Source organism: Hippichthys cyanospilos, chromosome 7 (assembly GCF_059441005.1).
Source record: "Hippichthys cyanospilos isolate Australia breed blue-spotted pipefish chromosome 7, RoL_Hcya_1.0, whole genome shotgun sequence".
Classification (NCBI taxonomy): Eukaryota; Metazoa; Chordata; class Actinopteri; order Syngnathiformes; family Syngnathidae; genus Hippichthys; species Hippichthys cyanospilos.
In genome coordinates, this window is record NC_142375.1 from 24,329,323 (window position 1) to 24,341,585 (window position 12,263).

Sequence of the window (12,263 nt, forward strand, 5' to 3'; positions counted from 1 at the left end):
ATCCTTCAATTGTTGATTAGATGCCTCGCTAGCCAGCTATCTAAATCAGAGGTTCAAATATTTGGGTAGTTATATATATATATATATATATATATATATATATATATATATATATATATATATATATGAACACTGTTAATTTCATTTTATTTTAATGTATACATGACTCTTCAATAAAGCAATCGATTCTACCCGTTTAGCAGTTTTTAAAATGGAATAATTTAAAAATTTGTCAGACTCGCATAATCCACGCCATTACCAAAGAGCTTGATTATCTAAATGATAGAATATGGTGGAATAGCAAAAAGCTTCGATCATCCGTTTACATGAGAGCATGTGACTCTCTTGTCATATAAATGTGACCTTTGCTATGGAGAGTTTAGATAACACCGATCTTTTGTTTAAAAAAAAAAAGTAGCGCGTGTTAACTGAAGCGGAAACTCCCTTTTCAAGTGGTGCGTTCGTTTGAAGCCGTAAAATTGAAAGACCGAGGGGCAGCGCGGATACGTTAAACGCTTGTTCAAAGTAGCGATAGCAAGGCAAATATTTGCAGGCGTTGAAACGTGAGAGACACCCCGAGTGTCCTAAATTCCGTTTGGCCGTGAAGGCAGCCCGTCTAGGCCACGCCTCTCATCCGCTCTCCCGGCTCAGGTAACTTTATCCCGTGAAATTGGGAGACTACGATCAAGAGGCAGCGTGGGTATGTTTGGCGGCGGTCAACGAGACAATTGATCGACGGGGATAACGACGTGTTGAAGGGCGCTTTCATTTGCTGTTTCGTACGAGGACCCCGAAATCCGTTTGTCGGTGAATGCAGCCCGGCCGGGCCACGCCCCCCGCACTCAGGTAACTTTCCGCCTCTCGCCTCTCGCCGGACTCCTTCCAGCCAGGCGGAAGGCCGAGAGCAGCCATGGCCGAATCCCAGCTGGTGTGCATGGAGGACGGCCGCATCGGCGTCCAGGTGCCGGAGTCGCGGCCGGAGTTCTACTACAGCGAGGAGCAGCGCGCCGCCGTCGAGGAGCTGCTGAAAAACGGCGACGGCGCCTTCAAAATGCGCCTCAAGGACGACAACATGAAAGACTTCTTGTCGGCCCGGGAGGTGAAAATGTTGAACAGCAACTTCCGCCAGTACCAGGGAGCCGGCGACGCCGACTGTGCCGACTGTGCCGGGGCCGCCGGGGCCGCCGGGGCCGCCGGGGAGCGGGCGGCGGCCCCGGACTCGTCCCCGTCCTCGGACTCCGGGGTCCACTCCACCTACTGGCCCCAGATGTCGGACACCGAGGTGCCGCCGCTGGACATCGGCTGGCCCAGCTGGGGCTTCTTCAAGGGGGTGACCCGGGTGGCCGTCCACACGCACCCGCCCAAGGACAACGGGCCCCACATCAAGGAGGTGGTGCGCACGCTCATCCAGGGGGCCTCCAAGGTAGGCTCTCGTTCGTCGCGTCGCTTTCGAGAAAAAGCCTCGACGTTGCGGGCTCTCCCTTCGAATCACTCAAGTGCTTCCATTTAGGTACGTGAACACCAAATGCCGTCGCGCGGTGCTCAGTACTCGAGTACCGAAGTCATCCGCTATTTTAGCTACGGAAAATAGGTGCCAAAGCGCCTACCTTTAGTTACCAAAGTGCCAAAAGGCAGTGGTTATTGAAGTACATGCCTGGTCACTACCAAAAATATTATTTCTGTCGTGATCATTTTAGGTTCTACCCAGATACTAAAGGACCAAAAGTAGTTAAAGTATAAAGTCGTTGATCAGTGAATTAGGTACCAAATTGATTACTTTGGCAGTTATCGTACGTCCATTCCTTGCGCTTGTAAAAGTACGAGTAGTTTAATAAATGTACAAAAGCGCGAAAAAGGATTGATTACCATAAATGGGTATATGTTTCTATAAGTCCATATTATAGACAGTGTGTAACTGCCTGCTTTATTCATTTTTACTGTGTTTTATAGGTCTAAGTCACTAACTAGGGCCCGAGGGCCATTTGCGGCCCGTCGCCCGCATTGTCACGGCCCGCCGCTTAAGCTAAAAATACATTTTACATATGAAATGCTTACATTGAGGGATTATAGATTTTTTTTTTTTTTTTTTTTTTGGGGGGGGGGGGGGGGTGTTTCCAGAGTTTTGTGGCATATTTGTAGCCTTTAATTGTTTTTCTATTTCCCCCCAACACATTTCAGTGGACCTCGATTACATGTCAATCTATTTACAATTAATCGGCTGACTGATCAAACACGGGCCAAAAATGATTGGCTAGTCGGCCCGTATTTACCAATGTCCCATCGTCAAAAACGGTGTTTTTTGTACTAGGTCAGTAAAACCCCGAAGTCCGTGAGTGTGTCCCGTTGACGTGGACGAGCATCCTGGAAGCTTTTTGTCGCACCCTTTTTGTCCCTGACATCTGATCGTTTTGTTTTGGTTCCCTTCAGCGCTGCTCCGTCCAGTGGATGCATAACGCAAACCCAGCCACTACCGTAGCTTCTATTCTACGCGCCTCATAATGCACCGCGCCTTATAATCTGCCGTGCCATATGCACCGCATAAACCGTGAGTTTTCAATTTTGGGGGACGAAACACAAGTAGAAGTCACCGCCATGTAAAACCTGTATATATGCTAAATTAAATGGATTACCCCTTCAAGCAAGTTATACACAAGCTATGGACGTTAAGGTTACCTTCAAACTGGTTTCAAATCACTATTCCTTAAGTTTGAATAAATCAAATCTTTCAATTCATATTTCTTGTAGTTATTTCTCCCATTCAAATCCGTTCCAATGCTTATCATCCAGAACGAGTCAAGTAAATATTCGATTTGAATTTCCGGTCATATCGCCCGCCCGGCCCTATCCCACAGCCAAGACTGAGGGTGTAACATCTATCAGAAGGAATTCAAGAAAAAACGTGTTCAAATATCCGGTTCTTACCGAGAACCGCCTTGTTTTTTTCAATCAAAATAATCCAAGCGGCACAACTAAATGTCACAAGCGTGTCTTGTAATTTCGTCACCGAATGGCGTAATCTGTCATGATGTTTTTGCATCGGGCGGCCCAAACACGCCCTGGCGCACAAACCAAATATTTGATCCGACATGCACCCGCACCGGCTTGGACTTGTCAACTCCGCGTAGTCACAAAATCACCAAATCGCCACGGGGAGTCTTGTGATCGGAAATATGGACAGATAATTGGGCGCGCAACATTTACCGCCGGACCGGTTGATCCACATTGTGCTTTTGTCTTTCGTTTCGGCGCAGCTCTGTCCAATTACGTCGCAGGAACATTCTGATGATTATTTGTTACTCTGTTGCATTGTTTATCGTACGAAAAACAATTCGACCCTCAGAAGTCGCAAATAGAGAACTCATATTTGGTGCCCGTCTTCATTTGTAGCAAAAGAGTAAACGTTGCCGTCAAACTTTTGCAGGCCTTTTTTGGAATCGGGGATACCATCGATTGAAGACGATCCATTTTATCCGACTGGATTGGCGAAATCAATAAACGACGCACGGCTTCCAAAACGCCCCCCTCGCTCGGAAGGAATCTGGCGAAATCGCTTGCGGATGGCCCGATCGCATTTTTTTTTTTTTTTTGCACCCGAGTCACACGATTTCGAGTCCGATCCGAGTACGCGAGGCGCGTGGAAGTTCTCCTCGGTTACGGTTGCTATTTGATTGCAATGTCAAAATAAAATTGAATAAGATGGCTCACCTATGGAATCGTTCAAAGTAAATGTTAAGACCGAGTTTTTTCCTGTTGATCGTAAACTTTAGAAAACAAAAGCTCCACCGGACTATGGGGCGCAGGGTTCGAATCACGAGAAAAAAAGTCGCCTCTTCTAGTCCGACAAACGGCCTATTTTTTTCTCACAAGTAGCAGTTTCTCGTATTAGGGCGCCGACTGCAATCCTCCGTTGCGTCCTATGGGAAAAGTTTTCAAATTTAGTCGGAGGCCAGACAACGGAGGCTCTTTGCGAGAGTGCCCCCCCCCCCCTCCCCAGCGCACATACCCGATATACGGTAGCGGCTGGTTTGAACCTCGTCTTTGAGAAAGTCCAGGAGCTGTCAGCAAGGAGTTCAATGGAAGAGCAACAATTCCAGTGGTAACTCCTCAAAGGGGAGGCCGTAAACAAGCCGGGGGGGGGGGGGCGCACAGAAGCCAGTTTTAAAATTCAAGCGGGGCGCCCGGCGAGGAGAAGTCCAAGAAGTTGTGCAATAAAGGCGAGCAGTGGAACAAGTGAGCCACTTTGAGGCGGGAAGAAATGAGTCAGTGGCACTGTGAAAATGGCCGGCCGGCCAGCCTGCTTCTTTTCTTTTCTTTTCTTTTCTTTTGGCATTTTTGCATAGTTGTTTTCTGCTCATGAATGTTGTAGCCGGTGGCAAGTTTCCAAAGGGATTGCTGCGTGAGTCTCAAGGCTCGTGATTGATTTGATGAATTGGCATCATTTGGGTCTTTTGGAACTGATTTAGTTGCTCTTTTAACAGTTCCACATTTGGGCCTTGTTTGGCTCAGTCTTTGTTTATTGCCCCCCCCCCCCCCCCACCCCCACCGCCCTTGATAGCGCATTTTGTGGTGGGGGTTCTTTTCTTTTTTTTCATTCAAGTTTTTGCGCTGTAGTGATTTGGAAAAAAAGCCCGCAGCACGCAATTTCTTCGAGAGGATGATTTCGAGTTGATTTGTATTGTGCGGGAATACAATAGCAAGATCTCAAGACGTGTGTCGTGTTACCTCCACGTGCGGGTTTTTTTTATTTGTGACTGGATTATTTATAGCCCTTTGTGTTCTTACCTGCCGTGCGAGGCGGCAGCGATTTTTATCTATGTTGCCCGTGACAGGATATTCTCATGATTATTTTCCCGGAATCTTTCTAGCCGTTTTGTTTACTTCCATTCGAAGACATGGCGCTTATCACCAATCAAAGATCGGAGGAGCGGCCGCAATAAATGGCAACTTATAACGCGTGTGGCCTGACCAGCCGCGGATTTTGACACGAGCGACACGATCCAAATGTTGCACGAATTGAGGCGAAAACCACATTTTCGGGTCATTTCCGTTGGATTCGAAACGGTCGAAATACAAAGTGTGTTTGGAAAGGCCGACATTTTTATCTTTAAGAGTTTTATTGTCATATGCATTGTAACACCGCGCAATGAAATACATATTCGGTTCGCTTCCTCGAGTAGACTGACATTGCGCACGATAATAAAGTAGGCAATAAAAAACAACAATAAGGGCAAGGATTGCCAAGCGTCGATAAAGGAATAGGCTCACGTTCTGAATATATTCTAAATTTGATCGCTGTAAAAACCAGGCTCGGAAATCTTAAAGTCAAAGTGACGTGGGCGTGTCCTCGCTAAAAAAAAAAAAAAAAAAACTTTGCCCGTCACTCAAATACGCTCATACGTACGGTATGTGCTCACATGACCGTCGATGCGATTGACTGTAATTATTATGCGGCGCTGGCTGCCTTTAATTGCTTCACTTTCCCTCCGGTGCGTATGTATTTCAATTCTATTTTGCAATGCCCCGCCCCCTTTCGTTCCCCCCAAATATAAATAAAATATCTGTAAAAATTGGACAACTATACCGCAAACTATCCTTTTTAAAACGCTAACGAAAGAAAGAAAAAAACAATAGCATTTCACTTTCAACAACTGCTTTTTTCAGCATCCACAGGCTGCGGGTTAGGCTCGTGGGCGGGTGTCAAACATATGGTGTGCGGGCCGGTTCTGGCCCACAAACGGGTGTAATCTGGCCAGCGAGATATAGAACAGTGAGCTGAATTTGGGGGTTATGCGCCCCCCACCCCCCATGAAAAATTGCAGTCAATAAATAAAATAAGAATAAATTTGCGACCTAAACATGCAACAGAGAAAGTTATGGTCACACACACACACACACTACATTAACAATGATATAGCGGAAGAAATTTGATGATTCAATCATGTTTCATATACAGTCAATATCTTTGAAACAAAATCCTCTTCACTTCACATCACACGCGCTGATGGCTCAGTGAACAACATGAGCCATTATTATGTAGATATCTCAGGTCCAAGTGGGATTTACCCAACTTGGTCGCCCCCCCCGCCAGCTCTAAAGTCACATCCCTTCAACAGGCGATTTACTTGTGCTATGTTTCTTTTGTGGCAAATGTGAGGTGATCGCCATTGTGATGGACCTGCTGACAGACCTCCAGATCCTGCAGGACCTGATGGACGCCGCCTGGCGCCGCTCGGTACCGGTCTACATCCTGCTGGACAACCACGGCGTGCCGCACTTCCTGGACATGTGTTCCCGACTGCAGATCGGCGCCCAGCACCTCCGGGTGAGGAATTTGGCAAACGCCTGCAATTTTCCACAAAGCGGCCATACCAAACTTTGCCCTTCTTCTTTTTTTTCTCTTCCGCGCTTAAATGGCTTGCGCGTTGAACTCGGCCAATGATTTGCGACGGCTACCCGCTAATGGTCAACACCCGCCGCTCTCGCTTCCTTTCAAAGTCGCTTCCCGCTCGGAGCCGAGCGCGGCTCCACACTTGAAACCCTTTGAACTTGCGAGCGGAGCCTGAGTCGCCGACCCCGAAGCGACGTCGCCATTGTCTGGCTTTTAACTTCATCCCAAATTGGGACTTTTCAGAACATTCGTGCCAGGACGCTGAACGGGGTGGGCTTCAATTTGTCCTTCGGCAGACTCCCCGGTTCCCTCTGCTCCAAGTACATGCTGGTGGATGGCGATAAAGTGGTCTTCGGATCCTACAGGTAACAAATCATTGCGCCTCGCATATTGCTCTACCTAGCAACAAGTGACATCCAACGCACATCCCTATGTACAGTACAGTCTGCGTATACAGTGTGTATGTGTATATATATATATATATATATATATATATATATAATCCCAATGTCTAATTTCAGATTTTTTTCAACTATTAGGATAAAGGAGGGTGTCCAAATATTTTCTGTATAAATAAATAAATCCCTGGGATTGCATGCCTGAGACTCCTGTTAAATACAGAAAAACACGTCTTTGGGATTAAATGAGTAAACAAAGATAAGCCTTATTTTATTTGAAAACGAGTACGTGAAATTTGATGAAAGGCAAAGCACGTACACATACTGGAAATCGGGAGGCAATAATACACAAAACAAGCACCATGCACAAAACATAAAAAGTCCACTCATAGAATACAAACATAACATAAACAATCAAGGCAATTGAAGGCAGAACAAAAAAGGAGTTGAAAGAAACAAGTCGGGGCGGTAATTTCGGGCCGCCGCGCCGCGCCGCGCCGCGCCGCGCCCTGCCCGCCGCCGGCTCCTCCGGTTTTCCAAACGCTTCATTATAAGCGTCATTAGCCGATCGCGTCGAGCGGTCCGTTGCACCCGCGCTGTCAAAAGCGACAGCTGGCCCAAAATCATTAACTCCTTCCATCCCCGCAACTTTTTTAGATCGCCGCTCATATCATAAATTGTAATTACTTCTTCCGGTTTCGGCTTTATTTGCTACCGGCCGCGTTTAGTCCACCAAACTGTAAATGTAGAGAACTACCTGGCATCCAATGTCTGGACCCTTAAAAAAAACATCAAAATACGTCAATTACGAAAACCGATCGCTTGCTCGGGTTCGAACTTTATTTGGTCCCGGCCCTTTTAGACGTCTAAACCTTCGACAGAAGCGTAAAGAAGTGCCCGGAACTGAACGCGCAGACCCTCGAAAGGAAAAAGAAAAAGAAACCGTAAACTAGGTCTTCGGGACGGAAGGAGTCGGATGTCAAATAATTGCTTTGCCCCAGTTTCTCGTGGTCCACGTCGCGCATGGACCGCAACACCATCGCGGTGATGACGGGCCAGGTGGTGGAGTTCTTCGACCAGGACTTCCGCGAGCTGTACGCCGTGTCGGAGAAGCTGGACCTCTTCCGCGAGTTCCACGTGAGCCCGCCGGCCGGCGGGGCCGGCGCCGGGCCGCGCTCCAAAGTGGGCCCCAAGCGCCCGGCCATCCCCGCCACCACGTCCCGCTTCCAGGTCAGCCTGGGCGACACCCGCAAAGTCAACAACATCGAGGTCCCCGCCCACAAGTACTACAACCCCAAGTACTTCCTGCTGTTCCCGGACGCCCCGCAGCCGTCCCGCTCCCTGCAGGGCCCCACCAGGCCCTCGGAGCTCCTGCGCCTCGCCGCGCCCCAGGACCAGGTGACCAGCAGCGAGAAGCTGGACCGCCTCAGCCCGCTGCCCTCCGAACCCGCGGAGTTCTTCAAGAAACCCAACGGGTTCCCGCCCGAGAAAAAGAGACTGACCCTGCGGCAGAGGATCTCCAAGAAGCTGTCGGCCAGCAAGCTGTCCGTCAACGGCGGGCCGGGGGGCCGGGACCGCCCGGAGGCCGGCTTCGAGGCGCCCCCCGGCAAGCTCGGGCTCCTCAAGAGGCCCTCGGCCCTCGGGCCCGGGGCCGACTCGCTGCCGACGCTCGACGCCTCGCGGGACGACATAAGTGAGTGACGCCCCCCGCTCGCCAAAGTCCCCGCGGCGCCCGCTCAAACGCCTCTCTTTATCGGCCTCCTTTTAAAAGTTGGCGCGCGGGGCCAAGTCGCCGAGGGCCGACCGAGCAAAAGAAAGGAGGCCCGCTTACGGGCCGCCGCGTTCTTATTCCCGGGAGACGATTCTCAGCCGTGGTTTTCGGTCCTTTCAAACCAAACGTACGGGACGGCGTTTCGCTAAACGGCTCCCCGCGGACGGCCGGAATCGGCGGCGGGACGACAAAGCGCACGTACGCCGCGTCGCTATTGCCGAGGGTCAGCTTCAATGGATGGCGCAGCCCTACCCCGGCTCCAATGACCGGGATGAGACGTTTTAAGGCTTGCGTTTGTCCGCGTTTTGCAGGGAGAATCATCTTTTTGAGAAGGCAAGTCAAAAAAAAGGAGAGAGGTGTTGTTGCGTTTGCGCCTTTTGCGATGACAACATTTAGAAGGAGGTAGATTTAGAAGGAGGCAGAATCGTCGTGTTTTTTCGAAGGCAAGTTAAAAATAAGAAATGCCACAATGCGCTGGCGCGAGTAGCCCTTTTCCGCCTCTTGCCAAAATTGGAACAAGGTAAACGAGATCCATTGCAAAGCATTTCGGGTGAAAAAAAAAACTTAAACTCTCGGTTGATTAAACATTACAACTTGTTTTGGTCTACAAGACAATAATCAACATAAAGTGTCCTCTTCTGGCTCATAGAAGAGATCTGTTATCAAAAAGAAAGAACTTCCATTTAATGAAATATTTCTCCGCAACAAAAGAAATACAGTGGAACCCCTACACACCAACGCTTCTGTACGCAAAATATTCAAAACATCCGGCTGAATGTTTGCCTCTTAATTCGAGAAATAAATTGTGTGAAATTCCCGCGCGCCGTACCGCCTGCTCTCCCATTGGTCCGAATCCCTCACGTTCATTGTCCCGCTCTCCTATTGGCTGGCGTACGACTTCTTCCTCGTCTCATAGTAAGGCGGGCCTCGGCGTCCGTCTTGCCAGCGCGCGGGTGGAGGGACGCGGCGACTGCGACGAGTAGGCCTTGGGTGCGGCCATAAATTTGGGATGTCGATTCAACTTTTTTCTTTCTTGAATTCAAGTTCAAGCGGGATCGAAGCTACCGTTCGCAGCCGTTTTTCCCAAGAAAAATCCGACGACCATTCGAGTTTCGATGTCTTCAGTTGTTTTTCATCAAATAAAGTTCAAGTGCAATTAAAATGATGTTTACGGCCATTTTTTTTCTGTCGTTTGCCTGACATCTACAGAACATTGCGTTTTTTCCAAAAGGTAAGCGACAATATTATACCTTTTAATACGGCGTTTATTTGGCAATTTACCTGTGAAATGGGATTCGCTATAAGAACGATTCGGGATAAAAGCCGCGCTCCGGAACGGATTCAATTGGCCTCTAGAGGTTCCACTGTAATTCTAAATCAATATTTGTCCGCAGAAAACTATCCAACATGAAGCGTGAATAAAAGTGAAAAATATTCCCCTTTTGGGATCGTCGCAGCGATCTGTTCATAGAAAAAAAAGAACTTGACAGGTAACGAGAGTCGGCGCCGGGCGAGTCGGTTCAAAGCGTTCTAGTGTGGGCGAGAATCTGGCTTTTGAAAATAACGACATTGAAAAAGCTACTGCAAATAAAAACTTGTACCAACTTATATTTTCCAGAAAGCTTTGATCGTTCTTTTCAAATGATTTTTGCAGGTATTATTGAAAATCCGGAGTATCCTCCGTAGTTCCCTCGAGTACCCCCGTTTGACAAGCACACCCCTGTTGAAACGCCCAGCTTTCGCGCTCAAACAAGGTGAAAAAGCCTTTCAAAGGCTACCTTTGAGAAGTCAAAATAAACAAATGAGAAAACGCGCTTGCACAAGTGCACGCACCCGACTTTTGGGACGATTCAAGACATTTCAATGCTTTTCTCCATATTCAAATTACACTGTAGAAATAAAAACATTGGGGGGGGGGGGGGGGTACAGACCAACAAATGAGCTCATGCTGTCGCAAAAGTGTGCGCACCCCTTTTCCAACACCCGCCTTTTTCGATGCGCAAAATTAGAGCAAGGCCTTTCTTGCACAAAAACGACGTCTGTGGTGTTCAAAACGGATGTTCATTTTGTGTTGTGTGTGTTGTGTGTTTCTCCCTCGCACAGGCCTGACGAGTAACCGTCGCTCAAAGCAAGTCTGCAAAGTGTCCTGAGGCCCCGTTTGGGATTTTGCTTTTTCTCTCAAATCTATGGGAACGGCTTTCCAGGCACCGATTGACTTTGGTTTGCGTGCAAGGGGTCAGTCGGCGCGAGCGCTCGGACGTCACGCCGCGCTCGCTCAACGGATATTGCAACAAAAACATCGGGCGGGCGCCTTCTTGCTTCTTGTAGAAAAATAAAAGAACTGCAATTATTCGAATTTGTGTTCTCAATGTGGCTTCGTTACGGTCATAAAGCAACTGCACCTCAGTGAGGTTCGCGGTCGGTGAGGCACTGACACCTTTCGTGTCAGATTTACAAATATATAAACCGAAAGGGCTACTGGTTATTTCATATCTCGTCAGCGTTCTTCACAAAACACGCACGCACACAAACGGTACATATTACAAATACGTATGGGTTAAAAAAAAAAACAACCCTGCATTTGCTCGACACCGCAGGTGTGGAACTCCGGTCCTCGAGGGCCGCTCTACTGCACGTTTTCCGCTTTTGTCTCCTAAGCACACCCGACCTGACCGGGATCGTGTTCAAGCTCCCCCGGGGCTCACTCATGAGCGTACATGAGAGTACAGAGCGGCGCCGATTTCAATTTTGAACTTCAGTCAAATATTTTTCAAACTTTTGTTCTGACACTTCAATGGATTTGATACAGATTGCTTAGCGAAAATCACGAAAAGAAAAACAAAGACTATTTTAGGCCGGAACGTAGCCGGGACCCCGCGGGTTCTCCGGGGTTAAATATTCTTTCGTACTACCCGTAGTCTAATGACGAAACGAAAAGCGCTCGCGTCTTACCTTTATTTGTAGACGAAGTCCGTGGCGTTAGTCCGGACATTGTCGCAAGTCGAGAAGAGGCGGCGGGGCAAGCGAGCGGCCGCCAGGCTCTTTCCGAGGGCCGCCGCATAGCCCTTCTTTCTCGGCGCTTGGAACATCTTCCGTCCCGTAGTTTGAAGCCAACCTTTCGGCTCCGTCCGGCGTCGGTCTACCTGTCCGCTTTTTGACTGAAAGTCCGCTTTCGAGAAACGTCCGAGCTTGGATTCGGAATCCTCTTCCGTTTTGGCAACGGCGCTTCCGCGTAGAAGAAGAGCGCGACGAGTACCCGCTGGCTCACGTGCGCCCTCTTCGTTGCGGCAGGGAACTATCTGCCTCACCCTGGGCCTTTGTACTGCGCACCCGTCGGCAAAACCAAATAGTACTGTACTGTATGTCACTAACAAACATACAACTTTAACGGTTAAAGACAATAGCCAGACTGTGGAAAATCCGCAAACGTGATATTGGCGACATGAAGATATTCGGCAAGCGGCGCACGCCAGTTGCACGCATCAACCCGGTTCGTGATGATTGCGCAATCGGAGGCGAAGCTTGACCCGTCGTTGCCTCACCTAAGGTTTCATCCCTGTATTCGAACGGGAAATAGGCAAATTCGGCGATTTTAACGATACAAAATGCTTGAAATCGGTCATACATACAAATCAGTGGACAAATATGATTACGAATGTGTTGTCTTTTACTTGTCATGATGACAGGTGAGGCTCTGCCTCCCCTC

The 12,263-nt window shown here is 48.6% G+C and overlaps 2 protein-coding genes across 3 annotated transcripts in view; one reads left to right on the forward strand and one right to left on the reverse strand.

Moving 5' to 3' along the window:
* Positions 1 to 11,784, reverse strand: part of cacna1ib (calcium voltage-gated channel subunit alpha1 Ib) — a 68,997-nt gene extending 57,213 nt beyond the window's left edge. For both annotated transcript variants that reach the window (XM_088419886.1, XM_088419885.1), the window contains exon 1: positions 11,510 to 11,784. In XM_088419886.1, the coding sequence (XP_088276012.1) occupies positions 11,510 to 11,618 (109 nt within the window). In that variant the 5' untranslated portion in view covers positions 11,619 to 11,784. The remainder of the gene's footprint in view (positions 1 to 11,509) is intronic.
* sack1fb (scaffolding CK1 anchoring protein Fb) lies at positions 657 to 10,913 on the forward strand. The gene is made up of 5 exons (XM_088419895.1): positions 657 to 1,423; positions 6,155 to 6,322; positions 6,632 to 6,753; positions 7,788 to 8,479; positions 10,661 to 10,913. Exons 1-5 carry the CDS (start codon positions 911 to 913, stop codon positions 10,705 to 10,707), a joined length of 1,542 nt encoding a protein of 513 aa, XP_088276021.1. The 5' UTR covers positions 657 to 910; the 3' UTR covers positions 10,708 to 10,913.
* Positions 11,785 to 12,263: the final 479 nt, after the last annotated feature.

Coding starts and splice junctions, on each gene's coding strand:
- sack1fb (XM_088419895.1), top strand. CDS start 911: ATGGCCGAATCCCAGCTGGTGTGCATGGAGGACGGCCGCATCGGCGTC. Junction 1,424..6,154: donor TCATCCAGGGGGCCTCCAAG/GTAGGCTCTCGT, acceptor GGCAAATGTGAG/GTGATCGCCATTGTGATGGA. Junction 6,323..6,631: donor TCGGCGCCCAGCACCTCCGG/GTGAGGAATTTG, acceptor GGGACTTTTCAG/AACATTCGTGCCAGGACGCT.